Genomic DNA, 25,793 nt, shown 5'->3' with positions numbered 1-25,793 from the left:
ATACCTGATCAGCAGCCAACATTGTTTCCATGTGAAACCTCAAAGTCTGATGAACTTCTGTTCAGTGAATTGCAGGTCTTATCACTGAGATCTAGGCCAACTATGCCTCTATAGCACAAATCTCCAACTTCTATCCCCACTCCTAGTTCTACTCCCTACTCTTCTTCATTAAGTTACAGTAACAGGAATTGGCCTTCTAAGGTCATAGCAATGACAAGTGAATGGGAAAGTACAAATGTTCCCTCTGAAAAGAGGAGGCTATTTGTATATTAGCAATTTCTAAAAGTGAATATTTTGAAGTTGTACTTCCTATATCAAAATGAAACAATATCCCTTTCTTGAGTCAAAACTTGTTGGCCATTTATTATGAAAATACATAAGCATCTACTATAGTTGAAGCTTTGCTTAATTGACTTTCCATATTAACCCATAATGAGTTACATCCTCCCTATATAAAATGCCCATAGTATACTCAACACCTATTATGGGATTAATCCATAAACTTCTGTCCTATCAGATGAGCTGCAAGCTTACCTAGAGGTGGTAGGTTTGTCTCCAAGCCTTTTTAATGCTTGTGTTACTGTAATTATGTGATTTAATATACGCAAACCAATTAAATGAATGTCAAAAAATTATTTGTATTATGAAAAGTACTTTGAATGCTCTAGAGAAAGCTAAATAAAAGGAGTTGGAACCGTTCTTATTTAGAAAGTTCTCAAATTAAAATTGGGCAGAATTTCTCTGTGAAAATATGAAAAAGAAGAAAAATTTTATGAGATATCTAAGTTTTCCAAATCTTTTAAAAGTTTATTGGAAGCCATGTAGCAGTGCTTTTACTCTTAATTTAGGATTCTTAACCATTTTTGAGTTATGGCCCCTTTGGAAATATAATGAATGGTGCAGTCCATCTTTCTCCCTAGAAACACAAATGATTAACAACATACAATTCTGGTGGTTCCTACATCCTGGCCCCATTTATTTTCCCCCTCCACCCTTCCAAAAAGCACATCTTGTGGCTTTTATGGATCCTAAGCTTCTAAACATTCTAGTCATGTTTACACTCATTAAAAAATTAAGCACCGGGCAGCCCTGGTGGCGCAGCGGTTTAGCGCCGCCTGCAGCCTGGGGTGTGATCCTGGAGACCCGTGATCGAGTCCCACATCTGGCTCCCTGCATGAAGCCTGCTTCTCCCTCTGCCTGTGTCTCTGCCTCTCTCTCTCTCTGAATAAATAAATAAATAAATAAATAAATCTTAAAAATAAAAAAAAAAACAAAAAATTAAGCACCATTTTAGTGTAGCCAACTAAATTCCATAAGGTCTAATCTCAACTTTGTTAAGACCTTATTAATGATATTTCAGATTGGTTAATAATACCTACTACCTCTCAAGTGAGTCTATTCAACTTAAAAATAACAGATTCTAGGTTTCATTTCTCTTATTGTCTATGATCCTCATATGATTGATTGGTTAGCAATTCCTTATAGTTCTTTGCAATGCCAGGCTGTAACTCATAAATAAGGGTTAATCAGCTAGCATACACTAATCAGCTAGCATACACTCTAATTCTCAGGGTACAATAAAAATATATACATCAGGCTAGAATCAGAAAAAGCTCTTGACTTAGAATGGTAGTTATTTCTTCTCTCAGATTTAGTGTTCTAATAAGTAGTCCAAGTAATCTATCTTAATAAGGTTTTCCTTCCCACACATTGAGAGTCACATGAGAGTCACACAAAAGCATGGGTGGGTAAGAGATGTCAAATCACTTGTTCAAATATTCCCAACACATAGCTTTTCCTTCTGAAGTTCCTCCACTCTAAACCCACCGGGTTTATGAGTCATGAAAATTCTAATCTGCCACTATTGAGCATTTTCACCTCTAGATCATTTTCTCCAGCTGCCTAAAACAATTCCTGGGAGTCATTCTAAACTCCTTCTCCTCTTCCTTGCATCCAAGCAATCACCAGTCCTTTCAGTCAGCCTCCTAATTTATTTCTCAAGTCCATCTTTTCCTCTCAATTACTTTAGGTCCTTCCATGTTAACCAGCTCCTTGCCTGTGTTTGGTCCCTGAAAATATATATCCCAGAATTATCTTTCTGAAACAAGGTTGTGATCACTTCACTCACCATTTAAAAGCCTAAAAATGGTTATCTTTCTCAGCTTAAAAATTCTTCAATGTCTCCACTGCACAAAGTTGAAGGCAAAGAATGTTCGAATGTTTTTGTGATCTGGCCCCTCCTGCTTCGTCGGCCTCACTTCTCACTTGCCTCACCCCTACCCTGAACCATCTGCTCTGTCTGCATGGCATGTTGTTTTCTTTCGTTTGTTTGTTTGTTTGTTTGTTTTTTAAAGATTTATTTATTCATGAGAGGCACACAGAGAGAGAGGTAGAGACACAGGCAGAGGGAGAATCAGGTTCTCTGCAGGGAGCCCGATGTGGGACTCAACCTGGGTCTCCAGGGTCACGCCCTGGGCCGAAGGTGGGGCTAACTCTCTGGGCCACCGGGGCTGCCATGTTGTTCTTACCTGTATAGCTGCTGTTCCCTCTGTTAAAAGCAAATCTTTTTGCTGCAACTCCTACCCCTGTTCCCTGGTCTGCCTATGGAACCCTGACAATTCAGCTCTAAATAAAGCTTTAAAATGCCCAAAGATGTTCATAACAGTATTGTTTAACAGTTAAAAACTGAGGGCACCTGGGTAGCACAGTCAGCTAAGCATCCGGCTCTTGACTTGGATGCAGGTGGTGGTCTCAGAGTAGTGGGATGGAGCTCTATATTGGGCTCAGTGCTCAAAGTGGAATCTGCTTGAAATTCTCACTCTACCCCTGCCACCTCCTGCTTGTACGCACACACATGCTCTCTCAAATAAATATTTTTTTAATTAGTTAAAAACTGAAAGCCACCTAAATCCTCCAAATATAAAAATGACTTTTTAATTACAATGGATTCCTGTGGTGGGATATTACGTGGTAATAAAAGTGTTTATAAACTTAATGATATGAAAGGCTAAAAAAATATGACTATAAAATTATTTATACAGAATCGTTCTCAACCATATAAAACACATTCACATAAAAAAGAGATCATTGGCACAATTGCACCAAAACAACAGTACTTCTCTCTGGGTAATAGGATTATGAGCAATTTTTTTCTTCCAGTTTTATTTTTTTTTTATTTTTATTTTTTTAAAGATTCCATTTATTTATTCATGAGAGACACACACACACACAGAGGCAGAGACACAGGCAGAGGGAGAAGCAGGCTCCATGCAGGGAGCCTGACATGGGACTCAATCCCAGGTCTCCAGGATCAGGCCCTGGGCTGAAGGTGGCGCTAAACTGCTGAGCCACCCAGACTGCCCTTTCTTCCAGTTTTAAATGGTAAACATGTATTACTTTCAAAATCAGAAAAACTGAAAATATTTTAAACTGTGAAGACTTTCCTGGAGACTTCTCAACCCACAAACACACACACACAAATTTAATCATTCCCTCCTCTGATTCAAGTACACACTGTCTTTGTTGTATATATTACATACTGCTATAAACATTATCACCTATACTTTAACTCATGTTTATCAAGGAACTGTCTGATAGGATTTGGTTCAGCTTTATTCCCTACTTCCTGACCTCTAGTAGAGGCCAGTTAAATATCTATAAAATGAATGTGCTTTTACATTGCTAGCTACATGCAAATGACCAATAAATGATTAATCAATCATTTTTAAATGTAAGTCATTTAAAATAGTCAACAAATATTTGCCATATGCCTAAAACATCCCAGGCTGTCACAACCCCTGCAGATACTGCACTGAAAAGGTCCTTGCCCTTGTGGAGGCTACATTCTAATGTGGAGAAACAAAACAAAAAATAAACCAGCTCATTTCAGAGTGACAAGTGTTATAACAACAATGTGGAATGAGGGGAATCAAGAAGACCTGGGGAAAGAGTGTGACATCAAAGGCATATTGAAAGATGGTGCATGACAAGAGGTAAGCAGGGATAGTAGAATGGAATAACTGGACATGGAGTCAAAAGACCTAAGTTTCCATTCCTGCTCTGTCACCCACTAATCAGGTAATCTCTGAGTCTCAAGTGGGATGATAATCCCTAATTTACAAGAACATGTAAGGATTAAATAAGATAATTCATGTGAAAGGGTGAGGCCAGACATTCAGGGTTCCCTGTATTTTTTTTTTTACCTGTATCTATTTGGAGAAGGACATCAAAAATAATATAATACCCCAGACTGGAGTACATGGATTATGACTGTGAGTGAAGATGCCAAAAGAAACTCAACAATGTAAATCTCATCACTTTGATCAGAGAATTCCATAATAGATTTGTAGTTAATAAAAATACTGCATATGCTATCCTTAACTATTTATCTGAAGTTAGGATTCTACTATCAATTACAATTGCATTAAACAACAACATGGCAAAGAGCTGAATGGTCTACCTACAAAATCAAATGCAAACATATAAAAAACAGGTTCATTTCCAAAAATTGTCTCTCAGCCTTTCCTCACAATCTCATAAACATTACCAATCTTCACTATTTTTAATCCCCTGTGAATCTCAGTTATATTTCTAGGCCAAAAGAGGAAAGGAAATTTTCCACAGCAGATTGCAAAAGAGAGGTACTGGGCACATTTACTTCTTGTCCTTTTTAATTGCTGTGTATCTGAAACCTAAGAATCAGGTCTCCTGGACTCTGAGTAGGGGGGTAAGTTGTCAGATCACGAAAATGTTTCCTCTGAAGTATTCCAATCCCTAATCAATCCCCTCACTTTATATTTAGGATAGAACGTCTTTTGTCCTTTACCTCTCTGCTTTCCAATCTCACATTCCTCAAATGACTGGCTGGTTGAATGGGCCTACTATAACCTACTCGTCAACCTCTTAGACCAAAGAATTCTCTTCTAGATATTTCTAGGTGCTATTTTCAGAATTATTTGGACCCTAATTCTGGTCAGTCCTAGTATTAATAACTTGATTTGAGACATCAGGAACAAAGCAGATTACCATGACAGGATAAATGAACTCCACAAGAATGAATTAACAGTGAGTAGGTAAAGAAAAATTTAACTTGTAAGATTCAAGCTAGTGTTCACATCTACTGGCTGCCAAAACCTTTTACGTCAAAATAAGAACTCTGCTTGCTTTTTGGCATGCCAAACCTGTAAAAAGAGTCATAGCCTGGAAATTCAGATGTCCCCTGAGTTTGGGAACACAGATAATATTTTCTATTTTTTAAAATTGAAGATGTCCTTTATGACATTACATATATTCATGTTTCCACATTCTATGGACATCTTGTAGAGAAATGGTACAATGGCAAATCTGTCTCAAAAATGTTAAAGTATACTATATTGTAAAAAAAAAACCACAAAACTATAGCACTGTGTGTTTAAATGTTTATACAGTCATTTAATGAGCACCTACTAAGTGTCAGGTGCTTTTGAACTTCTAGACACTGCTTCAGTTGTAGCACTGACCATTTAATTAGTTGCACTCAGTTACTAAAGAGAGTTCTTTCCCCCCTTGTACTTGATCTTGACTTTGAAATAAGTCTAAATGCTTAAGAAATGAAGATATTTGGCTGTACAACACAAAATTAGTACATGTTGTTTCCTTCCCTTCATGTGTATTAATTCTACAATCATATCAAATGATATAAAGGCTCTTTGGTGCTTATTTCTGATGCTCTCCTCTGAAGTATGCCAACAAGGGTTCATATCACATATTTATTATTTCTGAAAATTATATAATAAAGCTTCTGGGAAAAGAAAAGTAGGCTTGATTCCAAGATACTAATTTATGGTATTATTTTCATTTAGTAGTACCTTTCTATTTCAAGTTAAGTCAAAATGCAAATATTAGAATGGTTTCATATTAAAAAATTTACAAGCCCAGCATCTGTAAAGAACACTAAAGGAAATGAAAACTGAATGTAATAGAACCAAAACATAAAAGAACCCCATACAAGTCATTTACAAGGAATAAGGACTAGTTGCGGAAAATTCCTTGTTAAGCTGGATACTACTGTAAGCATAGCGATCTCTCCAGGAAAGCCCCCTTAAAGTGGTGGTATATCCCACAACTCTCAAGATCCAAACTGGGGTCTCTATACTGAATTCTATCTCTGACAACCACACTGGCCTCTATAGAGAGCCAAGCATGGTCTTCTAGAAAGTAAGGATAAGGAGCTTCAAATTAGAGCCCTTGTAGCTCCAGAAATACCAATATCAACACTGGTAGCAGTCAGGAAATTATAAGTTTAAGCAGCCCTTCACCAATTAAAATGTTATGTTCACAGGGCAAGGAAAACGCTTATACTTGCATTGGTAAGTCAACCAGAAGCAGAAGCAGGTAGTTACAAAAAACAGGTAGTTATTGCCTTTCTAGGTCAGGCAGTCACCATAATACACAGAGCCTTTCATTGCTCTTCCATCCCTGATGGACTCTTCTTTCCAGCCCCTCTTCATTTTCAGATGCCATCAACCAGTGTTTAACTCTGGACTACTGATTATCAACAATATTTCCTCTATCAAACTCCTACTGACTATAATCTGAGGTAGTTAGGCAGGCATCTAAGAGCCGTAACAAGATCTAATTTTCTGAACACTTTGTACACATTCTTTCAAAAGCAAACCCAGAAGATGGGTGCTCTCTCTTATTTTTGCAGACTGGGAAAAAGAATCTTTTGATAAATGATGTGACCCAATCACCACTGACAGAGCTGTGGCTTTGACCAGTATTTTTCTCATTCCAAGCTTCATGGACTGTCCACTACTCAATTATGCTCCTTTCCATCTCTCTCCTTAGTAAAGTCCATATGACTTAATCAAACTCTTCATATTGTTGAAAACAAAGCCATAATCTTCTGATACTTATGGATCAAAACACTACAAAAATCACCTGCACAATGACAAGATCCAAATGGACAGGCATTACCCTTGTGTAGCACTTGAAAAACAGCAAACTAAGCCAACCAACGGAGAAAGTTATTTAGGTAGAAAATTGTGTTTTATAAAATATCTAAAAACATTACATTTCTGAGGGTGTACTTTTGTATCAACTCACTGCAAGGTCATGAAAAGTTTAAAGCTAACTACTTTTCAACATGCAACTTTGAAGTATTCAGTTTATATTATTATATTTATGTTTTCAGTAGCCTAGAAAATCTTCTAATATTTCCTAACCAACCAGTCTTTTAAATAGAATATAGATAATGTGGCTCTTTGTTGGCATTCACAGTAACCATGCCATAATAGGCTCTGAAACAGTTTGTGGGGTTGGGTGGACCTTAAGTGGTTTTGCATTAGAGCAGTAGTTAAGAAACCAACTATAGAAGAGTCTCTAGTTTTAAATCTAGGTCATACTATCCTTAGTCAAAAGTAAGCATAAACTAGACAATTTATACTACTTCCTAAAAAGATGGTTTACAAAAAAAAAAAAAAAAAACCTTGACTGGTTGAAGATATCACTGTTTCCTCAAAATGTATTATGAATAGATGTATGTATTGACTTTTTAAAATAATCTATAAAATAAATAAATAAAATAAAATAATAAAATAATCTATATTCCCAGGGTGCCTGGGCAGCTCAGTGGGTTAAATATCCAACTCTTGATTTTAACTCAGGTCATGATCTCTAGGTCCTGAGATCTCCCCAAGTTGGGGTCTGGGATGAACATAAAGCCTGCTTAAAGATTCTCTCTCTCCCTCTTTCCTTCCTCCCTTCCTCCTTCCCCCACACTCTCTCTCTCTTCAAAATAATCATCATCATCATCATCATCATCATCTATATTCCCATTAATTCATGTAAGGAATTTGTTCCTCTGTTATAAATAACCCACTAGCAAAATTAACACTAAATTACAATTAACTAGACATGCCAGAAAATATAAAATCTGTATAATTACTTTCAATTTGGGGTAAGGGAAGAGGAGAGATAAAGTCAGAGATGCAGAAAGAAAGCAAAACCTAATTTGAATTTTTTTCAAAAATACAATATTCAAAAATACATAAATTAAGTAAATAAGTAAATAGGGGGATATATTGACTACTGTTGCAAATAAGTGGTAGGAAATGTATGGGCACTATATTTTTCTTCCTCCATTTCCATCAATACAAATTTTTTAAAAGCAGTATTTCCAGGGTATATCATAAGGTCAAGTACAGATTCATCCCAGTCTCCTGCTTCTACACAACACTGTTAACTGATGTTCTAGAGTTATTATACTCAAGGTATTATAGTGGAGATTGGCTCTGGACGCAGATTACCTGGGTTCAAATCCCAACTCTGTCAATTACTGGCTGTGTGATCATGAGCAGATAAAGTAAATATATTAACACTCAATTTCTCTGTCAGCATAACGAGGGTTATAATAGATCTGAACCTCAAAGGAGTTTCAATGAGGAACTATACCTAAAGTATTTAGCACAAGGCCTGGCCCATAAGTTAATGGCAAATCACCTTTTGTTACAGTAACCAAAGGGTACCTTAAGACAGAAAAAAAAAGACCAAAAGACATTATATAGAAGTTTACACTTATTCAGACTGAACTGTATGAAAAATCAGTAATCCCTACTATAAAATCATCCAGAACCTCTGGTCACTATTACAACAATGATAATCATAGCCCAACATTTATGTGGTACTCTACTATGGGCCAAGCACTGTGTTAATATGCAGTTTCTCACCTGAACTCAATGAAGCAAGGAATTATTATTACCATCTTACAGATGAAGGTCAACATGTAGACATAATTTGCTCAAGATTATAAAGCAAGTAGCTGGCAGAGTTAAGATCTGAACCTAGACAATCTGCCTCCAAAGCCTGCTTCTGACAGAAAATACCTACTCAAACTTGGGCAAGGAATTTCGCATATTGGGATTTCAATTTTCTCCTTCGGCAAATGAACACAGAGTGGTGGAACAGGTATTCTTAAAAGTCCCTTCTAAACTCCTCTGGACAAAAATGCTATTTAAATCCAAATCCACTACATATAGAAAACATCTCTGCTTTGGTCCTTTTATATACCTAGGCTTCTCTGCTTATAGAAATATAAAATGATGCATATTTATAATTCCCCCAGTGGAATGTCTCATTGTTCCTAAGCCCATTAGTGGGAGGTACATCACCAAGAGGCATCAACCAGACAGAAAACCTCCCTAGATAATTCCAAAACTAAGTCCCTTTGAATGGAGCCAAAGAGAACCTGACTTAAAATGAATTTTACCTGACACCACTAGTGCTACAGGGAGGTTAAGGATACACATCAACAAAATTAGCCAAACCTCTAGGACTGGAGCTATGTCATCCTACTTCTTAGGACCTTGGTTTCCTTATTTACAGATATCTATAAAGTAGATACAAGTAAACCTGAAGGAAGCAGGAACCTCAACTCAGGGAAACCAATCAACTTTGTTAGAATTGAGGGAAGGGGGTAAGGAGATGTATAGTTTGGAAAACCACATTCAAATACAGTCATTGCTTTTACAATATAAACTATAGAAGTAAAGCTCAAAAAAAATCTATTGTGTTGGTTGGCAAAAGAAAGTGAAGCATCACTGACGGGATATGGATTTTAAAAATACATATTAAGAGGGATGCCTGGGTGGCTCAGTGGTTGAGTCTGCCTTTGGCTCAGGGCATGATCCCGGGGTCCCCACAGGGAGCCTCCTTCTGTCTCTGCCTCTGTCCCTCATGAATAAATAAATTAAATCTTTAAAATAAATAAAAATACATATTAAGGCATATTAGAGTAGATTACTGTTGCAAGCCCCTTTTAGCTCAGAGTCTGTAAAATGAATCTCTAGGACTACTTAAGATATTTTCCCCCTTTCATAGAAAAATGATTTAAATAAATGCACAAACATGTAAAATTCTATGCACAAGACTCAAAGTGTTTAGTTTTTGCTTTTTAAACATATGTGATATATTTAACACAAACTCTTGGGGCACCTGGGTGGCTCAGTGACTGAGCAATCTGCATTTGGCTCAGGTCATGATCCCGGGGTCCTGGGATCAAGTCCCACAACAGGCTTCTCGTGGGGAGCCTGCTTCTCCCTCTGCCTATGTTTCTGCCTCTCTCTCTGTCTTTCATGAATAAATAAAATCTTAAAAAAAAAAACCACAAAGTCATAATATTCCAACCCAAAACTAAAACACAACCAGGTTGTGTGTTCTAATCTGGTTCTAAGATTATTTCAAAACCCCAAAGTTCCATTTTAGTAAGACAAAGAAGTGAGACATAAAGTCCACGTAATTTTTCCTGAGACCAAATATATACAGCTCAATTTTTAATACAATCTCAAGTCTTTTGGCCATCTTTACCTACTCAATAGCACCACCAGGGATGAAAATAAGCTGACTTCAAATCAGTCTGTCCAGCTTCCATGAGCATTGCTGGTAAATGGTTTGCTGAGAAACCACTGGCAAACTACATACTACTTGTCAATATCAGTTTGGGGGAAATTTTATAATCTCTTCCAGAGACAATTAATCAAAAGCTAGTCGTATTCAGATTCAGGGCCTAGAAAAACATAACTAATGTCTACACTATAAGCTCTCACCCCTAAAACTTCCTCTCAGATTTTAGGTTATCTTCTAAGACTGAACTTGGATAGGGAGCATCAGTATAAAAAGAACTGTTTGAAAAGAATGGTTTTCCTACCAAATGCAGCCTCACGGTTCTATCCCCTCACCACAAAAATAAGCACAGAGAGAAATTCCAGAAAGCAGATTCCTCCTTTTCTCTACCAAACTAATCCCATCTTGCAGTTTCTCTTCATTTTATCAAAACAAACTTTAGAATGGAAAGAAATACACTTTAATATTAAAATCTTCCATTCTTAAAGGATGCCTGCGAAAATTTGTTAAGATCCTCTCTCATGAAAAACTCTCATACACACAATTTACAAGTTTCACGGGCTCCCTTGAACTGTCAAGGTTAAAAATCCTTGCGGTAGCCTAGGGAATCATGTGCTTCTCAATAACCCTATCACCTTCTTCATGGATGGGAGTCATCTCAAACATCACATCTAAAATGTAAGAACAACAAAATTCCAATTGCACCTGATGCTCTAAACTACTTCTGTCAAATTTCGGTTCTGCCATGTTTCAGCAATGCTCAAAGAATTTGTTTCATTTCCTTGACGACCCCAAATAGGTCTTATTCAAAGCCCTCTTCTCTCCTTCATTCTTTTCTTTTTTAACTGAGCCTAGAAGCTTATAGCCAAATCAATTTGTTAAGTGAAGAATAAATGTTTGCCTAGAACAAAAGCCCCCAGTGAATACTCACCCTCATCATACCCCCCTTTTTTTCCATACCCCCTTTTTTTAAAAGATTTTATTTATTCATGAAAGACACAGAGGCAGACAGAGAGGGAGAAGGCAGGCTCCATGTAGGAAGCCCAATGTAGGACTCGATCCCAGGACTCCAGGATCACATCCTGGGCCAAAGGCAGATGCTCAACCACTGAGCCACCCAGGAGTCCCTCACCACCCCTTTCCACCTTAAGATGTTCAGGACATTGCCAACTGATGTGGCCGTGGGCTGGATCAGAAAACAAGAACAGAATTAAGGACACTCCATTCAACCTTTTTGTCTGGGGCACTTCCTGGGTTTTTCACTGGTATTTAACACCAAGACACAAGGCTCATTTTTCATTAAAGTTGCAAGACTTTCACTCTGCCCAGTTTCAAATGGTGTAATTGATCTGTATTGTCTTCTTAAATAACCCATCTGAAGGACACTGCAGCTTTAAATATTTCAGTGCTAGCTAGCAAATAGACTCCATTGCAATATGGCTCTGAAGGTCGCGTCCTATTGTCTCTTTGCTCTAGAAAAAAACTATGTCTAGTCCTTCTTCTGGGTAACATAGGAAGGGTTACCCTAGAATTTCTACTCTTCCAACTTGGTCCCTAAAGGAGTTCATGAGTTTATTGGAATCTCACACTCATAATCTTCCCGGCAGGGACAATATGCTGATTGCTATTAATGATGCCAGCACCTTAGCGAGACATAAACACATGTGCTCACATTAGTTTAATTGAGCATATGCAACTGTCTGAAATAGCACCACTCAAGGGCTGTTAACCTCTTTAAGAGTAGGCCCAGGGTAGTTTGGGAGCGGATAGCTTTCAGAAGGCACTCAGGACCCAGGATTGCATAACTTGAAATGTGTAGCTACTTAAAATGACAGGAATCTCAGCCTACTCATTCTGGGACCAAGCCAGTATCTTGCCATAGACTGCACCTTGTCAAAGAAGGTCAAAATAAAAGGCACACACACGGTGAAGGAAAAAAATATGCCAAAAGAAAAAAGCCCTTTTCTATCTTATCAGGATGCTTAAATATGATTCCTCAGTCACAGTCACAGTGTTCCCTCACCCTTGTCCCCGGTACTGGAACAGCACCGGCGAAACGGAGTCTTGGGAATGGGACAAGGGAGCTGGACATCGCAGCCTTTTTTTAAAGAACAAAAATCACGATTAAATGGCAGGGAAGAGGGGGTATAAAGGGAGAGGAGTAGAAACGGAGGTGTGTGCAGGTGCACTGGAGCATTACCTGAAATGGCAACAGATTGTTACCATTATCCGTCCGGAAAGCGTTATCCTCCATCCAGGACTTGGAGGTGAGCGGGGCTGCCCGAGGAAACTTGGGCGGCGCGATCACATTGCTGGAGAAGGGCTTTTTGAGCGGCGAGATGGGGTTGAGCGGCGAGGGCACCCCGACTCCCACGCCCACACCCACGCCGACAGCCCGGCGAGGGTCCCGGCCAGCCGGCAGGCCGCCCCACGGGTTGGACGGCGCGCTCCAGGCGGCGTTCACACTCTGGTGCGTGTTCCAGCTGGACGAGGCGGACGAAGCGGCGGCGGCGGCCGCAGCGGCTACTGCAGCCGAGGACGAGGACGGCTTGCTGGTCATGATGGGCTGGTGGCCATACGCCGCGGCTGCACTCCTTTGAGCGTAGGGCGCCTGGCTGGGGCTGGCCGGCGAGCGGCGCTGCTGCGGGGGCTGCCCCTGCGGGGGCTGCGCGGGCTGCGCGGGCTGCGGCGCCGGCGGCGGCGGCTGCTGGTGGTGCTGGGTCTGCGCCAGGCCGATCTGCGGAGAGAAGGTGCCTCCGAAGACTGGGTTGACGTGGTGCGGGAAGTTCTGGAAGAGCATGGTCCCGTTGACTGGGGTGATCCCCTGGAAGAAGCTGTCCTCCACAGCGTTCGTGGTGCCCGTGGACCAGGTGCTGCCGAAGGACGGCGACAGCGACGCGCCCGGCGCCGTGGGCTCCTGCGGCGGCGGCGGCTGCTGAGGGGGCTGGTGGAAACTCAAGCCCGGCAGGAGCGGCGATTCCATCTGCATCTTGTCAGGGCCGTTGGGGGCCGGCGGGGCCGCGGCGGGGCTGAGGGCCGGCACTGCGCTGCTGTCCTCCGGCTTGGGGGTCTCTGAGGAGAGGGGCGTGGACGGGGCTTCGGCTGCGCTGGGTTCGGGCTGGGGCTGCTGCTGCTGCTGCTGCTGCCGCTGCTGCTGGGGCTGGGGCTGGGTTTTGCTTTTGTCCATCAGTAAATCATCCTGCATGGTTTGCGCAGCTGAAACGGGGGAAAAAAAGAGATGCGTTATTGTCAATGTGATCGTTAATGCCCCTCGCTAAAGCGGGCGGGTGTTTTACTTGCGAAAATCCAGTGCCACCGCTACTAGCCAATTGCAATGCAAATCCATAATCTCCCATTTAGAAGAACAGGTCGGGCTGGGGATGGGGGGGGTGGTGAGGGGCTCGTGCAAGGTCTCTAAAAATACTGTGAGAGCGTCTTCACCCTTTCTGATGTCTTGGTTCCTTTTCTGTATTAGTGAGAGATGTGCTTATAAAATAGAAAGACAGCAATTTCGCCACGTCTCTTTTCCCTTCACCGGAACTCAGAGCGTTCACCCTGCAATAAGAAACTGATTCTGGTTCCTGTTTTTTCCCAAGCACCACCCTCCCCCAGTTATTTGCATACGTCAATAAATACTGCTGCGTCCTTCAGCAAGGTTAAAAAGACACCGCACACGACCCTTTCTTTCCCCTTCCCTGCTCGGCACTTTAAAGAAACAGCAGTCTAATCCCTCTTGATTAGCAAACTGCCTTCTTGCGTTGATAATTGTTTCATTTAACAGCAGCGAACCACGAGGGAGGAAATCCTTGGCATTTGTTAGGAGGAGGACTCAGCTGCACAATCATTCTCTGGCCTCCCAGTAGCTGCAGCTACTCCATTTTGTTAGGAGACATTAAAACAACAACAACAGCAACAACAACAACCAACAAACCACCGTTTTTAAAGAGGTAAAAATCTACTGAAACGTTTGTAAGCGCTTGCTTCTTGTTACAGTCTAAGGATTAGGATTTTTTCTGCTTATTCTCCAATCTTCTTGCCTCCAATTCTGCCACACAAGAAATTTCTTGACTTCTCAGTGGTTCGGGTCTCAACGGGAGCCTGAGAATTTCTCTGCAGGGTGGAGAAATGTTCTGGTTGGATTTGAGGTCAGAGAGAGCGAAAGACAGAGACAGACTGCCTGTGAGATGGGGTGGGGGCGGAGCTTTAAAAAAAATCCCCCTGAGATTAAAGTAGAAAGTCAAGATACTTCTGGGGTTGCCAGATTTTCATTTTTGAATCCTCCTGATGCTGCCTTGGTCACAAGACTTTGGCAAATTTAGAATCCATTCTCTTATCACTGGTATTAGCAATGAAAGATTATGAAGACCCTGAATTACCATATGCTAGCAAACGTGTTAAAAATAGCATAGTACAAAGTCCCAAATTCTCATACATTGTAATTATAGTGCATTGCCATCACTGCTTCGTTTAGCCATAAAAGGAGCGTATGGTATTTTCCATCTCTCATAGAAGGGCTATATTCACCTCTGCCATACAGCCTATTTTCTCATTCAAGGATGAAAATAGTAATCACTCAAAATCAGGAGATTTCCATACACGTAGTTATCACTGAGCTATCTTGTCCTTTAGAACATGTTAATTGTTTTAAGTACATGAATATTACAATGCTGAAACCCTAAAAACAAATATTTTGAGATGTTAAAGGAGCATATGACCAAACACATAATTATTTTTAGATGATGATTCAGTATAATTGCAACAAAGTTATTAATATATTTAATGCAGTTACTTAATTAACTCAGATACTTGGAGAAGCATCTTTCCCAGATCATTTGTGAAAGGACATTCAGAATCACACAGAAGCTGTCTTTGGACATCTTCATGATAACTGTTATAAAATAAATGTATTGAAAAATGGAAATGCCATCATTCTTAACTATTAAGCAAAATATGTCAGATCAATGAGATTAACGTAGTGCCATTTTATTAAAGATTATCTTTAAAACGGTTATCTTCAATTTTAAAGTTTCATACACAAAATAGTGGGCTCAGGGAAATGCTTCATAGCCACCTCACTCTACTCTTTCCTCCCCTTTTCTCCCCCACCAAAACCCAGTCCAGTATACCTCACAAATTGCCAGCTACTACCAATATAACCCACGTAAGATTGACTTTGTTCCTCAGTTCCCTTTTCTAAAACCATGACTTTGATCAGTATTGTAAAATCTGACACAAAGAGACAAGTAAAGCTTGGATTCACAACAGCACAAAGTTCTATCATTGCCAAAGGAAATGGTCATAGAAAAAGACATTTTCATACTCGGTTTAAGCAGTGCTGCAGTAAACCATTAGAATCTGGGATCTGAGTTGCTTTCAGTAGGCTAGAATTATTTTTACAATAGCCATATCATCATGGCTGAAATATGCATTTGATAATAATTTTAATATCACTCAGTTTTTCCAATACTTGTATCGATGCTTTTTGTTAATGCCTTCAGTTTAAACTACATTCTCTTGATAGAAAAATTAATGCTATACTACAGCAAAAAAAAAGCTAAAAAGTAAGCTGGACTCAATCTTTTATGAAGGCTATAATTAATCTATTTATTGAATTAAAAATTTTTATCATAACAGGAACACCCATTTTTCTTCTCTACATTCCTTAAAGATATAAATTTCACTTTCTGCATAAATTCATTCTGTCAAGGTCAAGACCCACATTTAATAAATAAGACCCTTTAAACAAAAGGAAAGCAATAGATTAAGATTACATTTTTAAAGTTAATATGCAATGTCTCTCGGTAACTGCTTATATAGTTTGTTTGGCTGTGTTTCTCTTTTTCTTTTTTCTTATTTACAGCAAAGTCCGAGAAATAGATACCTCCTTCCCCTCCCCCCAACCACACACACAATAGATCTTCCTTTACATGCAATCACCCAATCTCAAGTAACAAATTCATAGTAGCAGTTACCTTTGAGTGTCCAGTTTTTAAGGATCGATAAAATTAAAAATTGTACAATATTTATTTTCTTCTTTCAGGTTGATTATGTGACCGCTCGGGCAAAAGCACTTTGACAACTGTAAGAAAAGAGGGCATGCGCACACAGGGAACTGTGGGGGCTGAAGTCCTTCACTAGGTACTCTGCCTGACTTAAGCACGTTCAGCCAAGGAAAGGAGGAAGCCTCGCAAGTAGTGATTCCAAGGGGAAGAGCTTGTGCCCGATTACATTATATTTTCCTACCAATCTGAATCACAAATTGTTGAAATGAAAAAGGAGAAAAATTAAACTGGTTTGTCAACTTGGTTTAGAAAGCCAGGTTAAAAGAGAAACTGGATTGAAGGACTCGAATAAACCCAGCAGAGCTACCTTAAATGGTATTAGAAGGGTAATGACTGGGTAGCCAGCAATAGGAATCCTACCCGAGCAAAAAGAGATTGGGGTGGAGAGGGATTAGAAAAGGAGAGAGGACCAGGAGAAGATAAATATTTAAAATCTGACCATCCTTAAAAGAAACATTTTTAATATTATAGAATGAAAAATATCTTAATATTAAATGTGATATTAACCGTGAAGATCAGGTGAAAATAGGTTTCAGTCACAAATTTCTGACATTTTATCCACCAAGATTTCTTTGTATTTGAGTTTTCAATGAAGGCACAATTCACTTAAGATTCTACTCGATATGCTCTGAATCAACTCACCACCTTATTTTACTTGTCAAAATGAAAGTTTACTTTGCATTATTCATACAATGATCAATCAAATAAAATTCAACTCTTTTAAGCTAAAATAGTATTTGATGAAAAACTAAAAAATAATTTGACATTTAGTGTTTCATTGCATAGGACAGTGACTTCTTTAATAACACAAAAAGTAAATACAGTTTCTATTTTTCAAAAAAAAATGTTTTTGGTGTATAGTTTTCCTATCTTAACCTCATGACTCCAAGGCTAGAATCTCACAACATATCAACATCAACCCTTATTATCCATAGCTTCTGAGAGCAATAGTTCAACTACCAGTTTGCTCACGTAAGCAGAAGATATTATTACTTGTGGGATTTGGTTCAATGCCATTCACCCAAGGGGTTCAGAGTAAATGTCAGTTGATGACTATGCCGATTGAACTTGGAACTAAAAATGTTAAGCATCATTTAAAACTGTCTTAATTCTCTATTTCCTTTCTTTGCCAATTAGAATTAAAGTAATACCAGAGACTACCACTTTGCAGCGTTAGTGGTCTTTGTTTCTAGTTATTTCTTTTTTTTTTGTTTGTTTCTAGTTATTTCTAAGGAAAAATCAAAACAATTTAAGAGGAAAAATTGTGAATCAATTGTGAATCAACCTGTGAAACGCTTTTTTAAAAAGAACTAATGGACTTCTTATTCCTACTATGAACTTATTTTATATTCCTTTTTTCTCTTCCTCTGCTTTCCTAAAGAAAGCCTCACTTCTACCAAAGTGCTGTACTCATCATTTGCATTCCAGAGTCTGTCAGGATCACTCAAGGTTAATCTTATTCCTGAAGATTTCCCTAATCTACCAAACTTCTACATTTTCAAGTACATCAATTAGGTGTAAAAAAAAAAAAAAAAAAAAAAAAAAAAAAAAGTTCTCTCATAAAATCCTTACAAAGGCTTGTTTAAAAAATAGATTTTAAAAATTATTTATAATTAATTTGTCAAGATATTATTGGTAGGAATTCTTAAGTAATTCAGGTGTGCTTGAAAGTGGTTTACTTGGGGGCAGCCTGGGTGGCTCAGCGGTTTAGCACCGCCTTCAGCCCAGGGTGTGATCCTGGAGACCTGGGATGGAGTCCTGAGTCGGGCTCCCTGCATGGAGCCTGCTTCTCCCTCTGCCTGTGTCTCTGCCTCTCTCTCTCTCTCTGTCTGTCTGTCTCTCATGAATGAATAAATAAAATATTTAAAACAAAACAAAACAAAAACAAAAAAAAAGTGGTTTACTTGGGCATTTATTTATGCACCTGACCCCAAGTGAGGGTTTAATGCTAATTCACACAATAAAGAAAAATAAACATTGGCCCTAACCCATGATAAATGGCAATCAGTAATTAGCACTGCCCATACTTAATGTAATTTTATTCTATTTCAAAATGAAGTAATTTCTGCTCTTTCTTTCTTTTTTTTTTAAATTTTTTTTTAATTTTATTTATTTATGATAGTCACATAGAGAGAGAGAGAGAGAGGCAGAGACATAGGCAGAGGGAGAAGCAGGCTCCATGCACCGGGAGCCTGACGTGGGATTCGATCCGGGGTCTCCAGGATCGCGCCCTGGGCCAAAGGCAGGCGCCAAACCACTGCGCCACCCAGGGATCCCTGCTCTTTCTTTCCTAAAATGAGCATTCAAATCTAAAAAGAAAATGACTTGGGGCACCCGGGTCGCTCAGTCAATTAAGCTAGTCTTCAGCTCAGGTCACAATCCCAAGGCTCTGGGATGGAGCAAACTCTCCATTCCTTCGCCAGGCTCCCTGCTCCGTTGGTCAATGGGAAGTCTGCTTGTCCCTTCCCCTCTGCTCCACTACCCCCTGTGCTCTCTCTCAAATAAATAAAATCTTTCTTTTTTTTTTAATTTTTATTTATTTATGATAGTCACAGAGAGAGAGAGAGAGGCAGAGACATATGCAGAGGGAGAAGCAGGCTCCATGCACCGGGAGCCCGATGTGGGATTCGATCCCGGGTCTCCAGGATCGTGCCCTGGGCCAAAGGCAGGCGCCAAACCGCTGCGCCACCCAGGGATCCCAAATAAAATCTTTCTAAAACGTAAAAAAGAAAAAAAAATGACTCAAACATAGATACCAAAGTGTAAATAAATACCAAACAAACAATAAATTATAGGAGAACCCCCAATAAGGATAAAGATCTCTACTGAAATTCTGTTTTTTACTTAACCAAAAAGGAAGCACCTTCTAAAATTCTGTCTTCGGGTCACAGAGCTTAACCATATATCCTTTTGAACAGTCATGGAAAACTAAAAATAGAGCCTGCAGCGTTAACTCATTGGGATGTACTTGGGTGAAATACATCTTTTTAGGCTTCCTTCCATTCCTTTCCTACTTACATCTCGAAAACAGTGTTTATGAGTCCTGGGTAATTGGTGGTTGCTCCATAGATGTTTGCTAAATGCATGGATGGATGAAATCATTTTTGATTATCTAAAACAGCCAAGGTTTGAGTAAGTATTAAATTATTCTCCACTTAGGCAATTACTTTTTCAACAGCTGCATGAATGGATATGAAGGGGAGTGGTATAAAACAGGAAAACATTTTTGGTTTTGACCCTTACGAAGTTGAGCACTATTAGATTATCATCATGAAATAATAGTCACTCAGCACTAATTGAACGGGGAACTTTGTTCCCATCTAAGAGTTTACAGTCTAATAAAGATACCCCCCTCTCCACCCTAGAAACTGCTTAAGTTCACAATAGCACTCAGAGTTAAATCCAATGGATGTTTTGTCAGTCTTTATCTTGCTTGATCCTGCAGCAACAGTGACATAACTGACCACACTTTCTGGATATACCTTCCCTTTGCTTCCTTCATGCTGTCCTTTCTTGCTTTTTTTCACATTTGTGGTTATGTGTCCTCTGGCATGCTGGTGTTCTCTCTCACTAGCTCTCAGTCTTCTTTGCTGACTAAATATTGAATTCCTCAGGGCTCTATCCTAGGCTATTTTTTTTACCTCACTCTATGTGAGTGGCTTTCCCAACTACTAAAGGACGGACCAGGCCTATCATATTGACAGCTATATTCCCAACATCTATCACTGTGCCTAGTATATATAATAAGTAGGTATTCAGTAAATATTTGTTGGATTAAAGTTACATTTATGTGTAAAGGGCCAAGAATGCCACGGCAATCTAGATGGCAAAAAGTAATAAACCTAGAGGACTTACACTACTAGATATCAAGACCTAGCATAAAGCTATAATAATTAGGCTGTGATTATTGGCACAAGGATAAGCAAATAGACACAAAGAATAAAATAAAAAGTCCAGAAACAGATGCAGATATGTGTATGGTCACCAGATTTGTGAAAACAGTAACACTACAGTAGTGAAAGGATTTTTTTCAGTAAAAGATATTGATGTTGGGGATCCCTGGGTGGCTCGGAGGTTTAGCGCCTGCCTTTGGCCCAGGGCGCGATCCTGGGGTCCCGGGATCGAGTCCTACATCGGGCTCCCGGTATGGAGCCTGCTTCTCCCTCCTCCTGTGTCTCTGCCTCTCTCTTTCTGTCTATCGTAAATAAAATAAATAAATAAATAAATAAATAAATAAATAAATAAATAAATCTTTAAAAAAAAAAAAAAAGATACTGAAGTTAACTGAATACCCACATGGCAAAGAAGAGACTTTCACCCTTGTCACACCATACACAAAAATCAATTCCAGATGGATTGTAGGTCTAAATGTAAAATATAAGCAATATAGCCTTTAAAAGAACATAGGAGAATATTTTCATGACATTGGAATAGGCAAAATTTAACAGGTCACAAAACCATTAACCATAAAGGAAAAATTTAATAAACTAAACAAATTAAGAACATCTGCTTACCAAAGGACAGAATTACAGTGAAAACCCACAGAATGAGAGAAATATATACAATATGTGTATTTTTCAACAGATTTGTAATCAGAATACATAAAGGACTCTTACAAAATAATAGTAAATATCCCAAAGAAAAAGACAAGCGACTTCAACAAAAGATACTCAAATGCTCAAGAACATATGGGGAAAAAAAGCATATGATTACCTAGCTAATCATCAAAGAAATATAAAACAAATCCAAAAATGCTAAAATTGGAAAATGCAGATAATACCATACATTAGCAAAGCTGTGGGAGCAACTCATTCTCAAACACTGTTGGTAGAAGAATAATATAACTATACAACCACATTGCAAAACTATTTAGCAGGATCTATTAAAGCAAACGTTCAGGGGCACCTAGATAATTACAGTCGGTTGAGCATCCAACTCTTAGTTTGGGCTTAAATAGAGATCTCAGGGTCATGGCATCAAGCCCCATGGTGTGCTCTGCGCTCAGTGCGGAGTTACCTGTGGCTTTCTCCCTCTTCCTCTGCCCCTCCCCACCCTCTGTGTTCATGAGCACACGCGCTCTCATCTCACTCTGTCTCTCAAATAAATAAATATATTTTTAAAAAGCAACACTCATACGCCTTATGACCCAGCAATTCTGCATCTAGATATATACCCATCAGAAATGCAAACATAGGGATCCCTGGGTGGCGCAGCGGTTTGGCCCAGGGCGCGATCCTGGAGACCAGGGATCAAACCCCACGTCGGGCTCCCGGTGCATGGAGCCTGCTTCTCCCTCTGCCTATGTCTCTGCCTCTATCTCTCTCTCTGTGTGACTATCATAAATAAAATAAACTGAAACTTAAAAAAAAAAAAAAAGAAATGCAAACATATGTTCACCAAAACACATATTCAAAGCAGCATTAATTAGAAATAGCACCTGGAAATAATCCAAATATACATCCACAATCAAATGGATAAGTAAATTTGTGATAGATTCATATAATAGAATATCATAAGGCAAAGATAATGAAGAGACTCTTACTCTATTCAAGAACAGAGATGAACTGCATGAATACAATGTTGAGTGAAAGAAGCCTAACAGAGCAGAGGACATACTATATGATTCAATTTATATAAAGTTCTAATAAAACTAATTTATAGGTTAGAATTCACTATAGTGGTTACCTCTGCTGAGAAATAATTGGTAGGGGACATAAAAGGGGACTGCAGGGATGCTGGTGATATACTGTTTCTAAAACTGAATGCAGTTACACAGGTGTATTTACTTTGAAATTTCAGAAAACTAGACATAATTTATGCGATTTTCTGCATTTTTGTTATATTTCCATTAAATTTCTAAAACTTACATATATTCATAAAGATTGACTATCTTTTGTAAGATAAAGAGAAAAAAAAAACAGTACAGTCTGGCCAAGTAAAAAGAGGAGCTCTAAGTCTAGGTGATGAAACTAGAAAAATAAGTGGGGGCTTCCTACATGCCAAGCCTGTGCTATGGGCACTACATGCAAAGATAAAAAAAAAAGCCAAAGTCTCTTGACTTCAAATACCTCGCAACCTAAGATGATAAAAATTATTGTGGTCAACTATGGTAAATTAGATATCCCCTAGGTAACCCAGAAAGCTTTTAAGATTTTTAAGCCTAAGGCAATTTACAGGTAGGAAATCCACAACCTCTGAGTGAGGATCTATCAAGCAATTCTAGATCAGACTAAGTTTGAGAACAAAACAAGAGGAAAAGGAGCAAAAAAGGAACCAGGTGAGCCAAATGCAGTTTGGTGGGCAATCTGGAGAGCACCTGGAGTTCTTTGTTTCTTGCCTCTCCACTAGCTTTGAGTTCATTCATTCATTCAACAATTTTATTAAAGGCCTCCTAGCCACAAAGTAGCAATTCTAAAATTTCACCTGCTTTTTTATTGACCTTGTCTTTAACTTGTAAGAGAAAACTTGCCCTCAATTTCTCAGCTGCCTACCAGCAAGTGCCCCCTTACAAACTTATCTGTAAACCCCACCATACTTCCTTTCCTTCTATCTCAGAGAAAGCTGAGTTCCCCTACAGGTCCATAATTAATTACTCCATCTATAGTTTAGAACTCATTCCTCCTAGTTTCCTTGAGACTTAGTTCATTAGTTAATTATTCCCAGCATCTCCTTCCCATTCAGACAGGCTGTTTGAATGAAACCTCTAAGTCCTAGCTCTACGTTCATTTCCAGTTGACTCACAAACTTAACTGCATGTGATTTCTGCCCCTACTATCCTGCTAACGTAGTCTTGCTATGATCTTACAAAGTCACCAATGACCAACTAGCACTTCTCAATTCTTATTTTATTTGCCATTCATCCTTCATAATCAAAACACTTGTAATAAGCAGAATTCTAAGATGGCCCTCCAAGATTCCAGGCTAGAAGGACAACAAGAACTATAACTGCAATTCTGCCAACAAGAATGAGCTTGAAAGCAGATTCAACGATCTAAACAGAGAACCCAGTCATGGTGCATCAGACTTCTGGTTCCTAGAACCATAAATCATAAACGAGTGTTGTTTTAAGCCATTAAGGTTGGGGTAATTTGTTACATAACAATAGCAAACTAACAAAACACTATTCTATTTTCTTTGAAGACACTGCTTTCCTGGTTCTTCTAAAGTTTCTTTGGTCTCCTGGCTACTAAACAGAGCTTCCTCCAGGTTGTCCTAATTCTACACTCTCTCTGAACAATGTCATATTCATAAACTGGAAAAGTGAGTTCACTACCATCTAGGTTTCCAGATCGAATTTTTTTGCTAAGCTCCAAACCACTATTTAACTAACAACTTCTCTGTCTGAGGATCCTACAGCACCTCTTCTCCCACATGTACTTCTGCCTTTCTTTCTAGTTTACTTATCTTTATCCCATCCATCTAGTCACTCAAGTTAGGAATCTGAACATGGTTTTGTCTTTTCCCTTCTCTCAGAGGGACAGTCCAATTGGTCACTAAAACGTATTAATTCAGCCTCCTAAATTTCTGCTTGACATCCCCTCCTCTTCATTTGCAGCCAGTTTAACACTTCACCTGTAGGGAAGTAATACCCTAATGTCTCTCATCTAGTCCCCTTTCAAATGACTTCCACACTAAAGCCCAAGTAATCATTCAAATACAGTTTTATTCTGATATGCCCCTTCCTAAAACTTTTAAATTATTTTTCCCCTGACAAGAGGATAAAATACAAACTTGATTCTTCTTCCCAGCCATACCTAACTACTACAGGTCCCTGGATGGACCATGCTCTTCTACCATAAGGTGTCTGCACATATTACTTCTGCCTGAAATAACCTTTCTATCTCTTGATAACCTATTCTTACCCAAAAGAACCTAGTTCAAATGTCACCTCTTTGAAGCTTTCCCTGGACATGTAAGCAGAATTGTACATTCCCTCCTTTATATCCCTCTGTAATACAAACATACCTCTATTACAATATTTTTTATACTTTAGTGTAATTATCTGTTTATACACCAATCTTTCCTAGATAAGCTCCAAAATCAAGATGCTATTCATATTTGTGACCCAGGCACTGGGCCTGATACTCAGAGATAAAATAAAAGTTTTTGGATAAAAGTTTGTTGACCAAATCAAAGAACAAGGTTCTTTTACCTCAAATTATAGAAGCTGAGGGCACTCCTTTAAGTGAAGAGAAATTCTCTTGCCATTAACAGTATTTCAAAGCCATGTTTAATGACACTATACTTAACGTTTAATGAACATATTCCATAATAAAATTTGATAGAATTAATCTACTCTTTCTCCTATCTCATAGGACATTTGTCTACAAATTTTCACTATTTTCCAAACTGAATGTCTCTTTAAGCCATATTTCTAAAGAAAAAGTTACTTGGCTGAAAGGCATAAGCTTAAGGCCTTAGATACATATTAACAAATTGTTTTTAAAAGGTTGCAGCAGAAGTCACCTCGGTGGCTCAGCAGTTGAGCTGCCTTTGTCTCTGCCTGTCCTGGGGGGCAGGATCAAGTCCCACATTGGGCTCCTTGTGGCAAGCTTGCTTCTCCCTCTGCCTGTGTCTATGCCTCTCTCTCTCTCTGTCTTTCATTAATAAATAAATAAAATCTTTTTAAAAAATAAAAAGGTTGCATCAGTTTATAATTCCTGCAGAAATTAACTTCTAATATGAAAACAATGCACAATTAGTATATATAACAAAGAATAATATAGTTACTGTTCTAAACAACCTAATGCGAAAAAAGCCTCTGTTCTTTTAATATGCCAAATAAAATTAAGTCTTTTTCAGCATTTTAATATATTCAATACTTTTGTCATTCTTCATCATACCTTCATGTGATAAGGAAATACTACAGATAAATTTGAATACTTATGTTTATTGTATGTTTATTACAATATGTTTATTAGCTGGAGATTCCATTTCATTTTTTTTTTTTTTTATTTATTTATGATAGTCACAGAGAGAGAGAGAGAGAGAGGCAGAGACATAGGCAGAGGGAGAAGCAGGCTCCATGCACTGGGAGCCCGACATGGGATTCGATCCTGGGTCTCCAGGATCGTGCCCTGGGCCAAAGGCAGGCGCTAAACCGCTGCGCCACCCAGGGATCCCGAGATTCCATTTCAAATGACACATCAATGTGCATATGTGTGTATTCCACCAGAATAAAAAAAACATGAACATGTTTCATCTATGTTTCCTATGTTTCTAGACTTCAGTTGTAATTTTTATTTTATTTTATTATTTTTTTAAATAAATTATTTATTTATGATAGTCACACAGAGAGAGAGAGAGAGAGAGAGAGAGAGAGGCAGAGACACAGGCAGAGGGAGAAGCAGG

At 38.8% G+C, this 25,793-nt stretch overlaps 1 protein-coding gene across 15 annotated transcripts in view; it reads right to left on the bottom strand.

Moving 5' to 3' along the window:
• Window positions 1-25,793, bottom strand: part of CPEB3 (cytoplasmic polyadenylation element binding protein 3) — a 205,406-nt gene that overhangs the window by 155,147 nt on the left and 24,466 nt on the right. For 13 of the 15 annotated variants that reach the window (XR_013368227.1, XR_013368225.1, XR_013368226.1 and 10 more), the window contains one exon: window positions 12,581-13,596. Coding sequence is in view for 12 of the 15 variants with exons in the window: in XM_077878411.1 (XP_077734537.1) it covers window positions 12,581-13,596 (1,016 nt within the window). In the remaining 3 variants the exon portion in view is untranslated. Of the gene's footprint in view, window positions 1-12,580; window positions 13,597-13,821; window positions 13,958-16,352; window positions 16,506-25,793 lie in introns of those variants that run through there. The other 2 variants (XM_077878409.1, XM_077878410.1) reach the window with 2 other exon arrangements.

The sequence above is a fragment of the Canis aureus genome, chromosome 29 (genome assembly GCF_053574225.1).
Source record: "Canis aureus isolate CA01 chromosome 29, VMU_Caureus_v.1.0, whole genome shotgun sequence".
NCBI classification, from domain to species: domain Eukaryota; kingdom Metazoa; phylum Chordata; class Mammalia; order Carnivora; family Canidae; genus Canis; species Canis aureus.
Note: the sequence above shows the minus strand (reverse complement) of the source record. Positions and strands in the feature narration are given on the sequence as shown.